Source organism: Cucumis melo, chromosome 11, assembly GCF_025177605.1.
Source record: "Cucumis melo cultivar AY chromosome 11, USDA_Cmelo_AY_1.0, whole genome shotgun sequence".
Classification (NCBI taxonomy): Eukaryota; Viridiplantae; Streptophyta; class Magnoliopsida; order Cucurbitales; family Cucurbitaceae; genus Cucumis; species Cucumis melo.
The window spans coordinates 31,607,418-31,609,567 of NC_066867.1; the positions used below are offsets into that span (position 1 = coordinate 31,607,418).

The 2,150-nt window shown below is 38.9% G+C and overlaps 1 protein-coding gene across 1 annotated transcript; it reads left to right on the forward strand.

The window, feature by feature from the left end:
- Positions 1 to 378: 378 nt before the first annotated feature.
- LOC103498792 (NAC domain-containing protein 43) lies at positions 379 to 1,906 on the forward strand. Its single transcript, XM_051079296.1, has 3 exons — positions 379 to 656; positions 780 to 1,054; positions 1,154 to 1,906. The coding sequence occupies exons 1-3, from the start codon at positions 476 to 478 to the stop codon at positions 1,904 to 1,906; spliced, it is 1,209 nt and encodes a 402-aa protein (XP_050935253.1). The 5' UTR covers positions 379 to 475.
- The last annotated feature ends 244 nt before the right edge of the window (positions 1,907 to 2,150 follow it).

The following is a 2,150-nucleotide window of genomic DNA, read 5'->3' on the forward strand; positions in this document are numbered from 1 at the left end:
GTATAAATAAAAAACGAATGAACAAAACCAAGTTAAGCTCAATAATAATAAACAAAAGCCTTGTATTCTAGAGATGAGATGTTCGATGATAGATCTAAAACGGGAGAAAGGAGAGGGTGTGTAAAAGAGTAATTTTGATAGGGAAGGAAAGAGAAAGGTGAGTGGTTGTTTGAGAGGTGGTTTTCGTGGGAGATATTAAAGGTCGAGTGTCGTAGTTTTAGATGTGGGTATACCCCCTTCTATGTGGCTCCCACCTCTTTCCCCATCTTTCTAGGTAGCTTGCTCTTCTCCAAGCATAGTAAAACTAACCCACCCTTTTTCCCCCCTTTTTCTTTTTTTGTTTTTCTTAAATGAAAAAATAAAAAAAAACTTAAACTATCTACTATATATATATATACTATATTATATATTCCCCCCCTTCATAACATAACCATATGACATTAATCCCATCAATACACACACACACACTCTTCTAATGCCAAAAATGAGCATCTCTGTCAATGGACAATCCCAAGTCCCTCCTGGCTTTCGCTTCCACCCTACCGAAGAAGAGCTCCTCCAATATTACCTCCGCAAGAAGGTTTCTTTCGACAAGATCGACTTAGATGTCATTCGTGATGTCGATCTCAACAAGCTCGAGCCTTGGGACATCCAAGGTATACTTACTGTGTAGTACTAGTACTACTACTCAACCCAACCCCGATCAACTCTTATGATCGTAACAATGATGTGTATTCTCAATTTTCTTTTCCCTCTTCTTTGCTTGTTTTGTTGTATAGAGAAATGTAAGATTGGAACTACTCCGCAGAACGATTGGTATTTTTTTAGTCATAAGGATAAAAAGTATCCGACTGGGACTCGGACTAATCGAGCTACTGCAGCTGGGTTCTGGAAGGCTACGGGTCGTGATAAAGTCATTTATAGTAATTGTCGGAGAATTGGAATGAGAAAGACGCTTGTGTTTTATAAAGGTCGTGCTCCTCATGGCCAGAAATCAGATTGGATTATGCATGAGTATCGACTTGACGAAAATTCCACATCTGAATCCAATAATGTATGGCTAATCTCTCTCTCTCTCTATATATATATATTTTGTTACCTCCTCATTATATTTATTTATAATTGGCTGAGTTTTTTGATTTAGATGATGAAGGCAAGTAGTGTAGTTGTGATTGGAGATGGTGGACAAGAAGAAGGGTGGGTGGTGTGTAGGATTTTTAAGAAGAAAAACCACCATAAAACCCTAGATAGTCCAATGAGTACTACAACGAATGAAACCACGTCGTCTTTGTTGCTTGATTCTTGCAATAATGACGGAGCATTAGATCAAATCATTCACTACATGGGAAGAACTTGCAAGGAAATTATTGAAGAAGATCAAGAAGATGAGGACGGGATAGGGATGGGTGCTGGGAGGTTACTCCATCCGATCGACACATCTTCTGTTGTTATTAACGGTAGCGGTAGTTACCTGGACGGAAGATTCTCCAAACTTCCAAGCTTGGAAAGCCCAAATTCTACCAGCACTCATAACTGTTACCAACCTATTAACAACCACATGGGTCCTACTGATTCTATGATAGTTTCTGGCTACCAATTGGACTCTTCTTCCGTCTCTTCCGCCCCTCATAATTGGGCCGCATTCGACCGTTTGGTCGCCTCCCAACTCAACGGCCAAGTCGAAGTTTCCAATATGATATATTACAGTGATCAACTCCCAACTACTACAACACTACGTGGAACCACATCCTTTTCCTCCAAATCTTCATCTTCTTCATACAACGCAGTCGTCGCTGCCGCCGCCACCGCCACTCAAGATTACAACAACGTCGACACTGAGTTGTGGAGCTTTGCCAGATTGTCGTCTACTGACCCGTTATGTCACGTATCCGATACAACAATATAACTACAGACAATAACCATCCATGGAAATGGGGGAGGACAGAAGAATTTTACAGAGAGGAAAAGGAAAATTATCAAGAAGGTTTTTAATTAATTAATTAAATATTTAGAAATATGATCTTCTCATAGATCAAGTTATCATAATTCATATGTCTTACATCGTATTAGGAAGGAAGAAAGAAGAAGAAATCATATGTAACATAAATAAAAAAACACAAATTCAAAAAGTAAAAGGTTAATCAAATTCA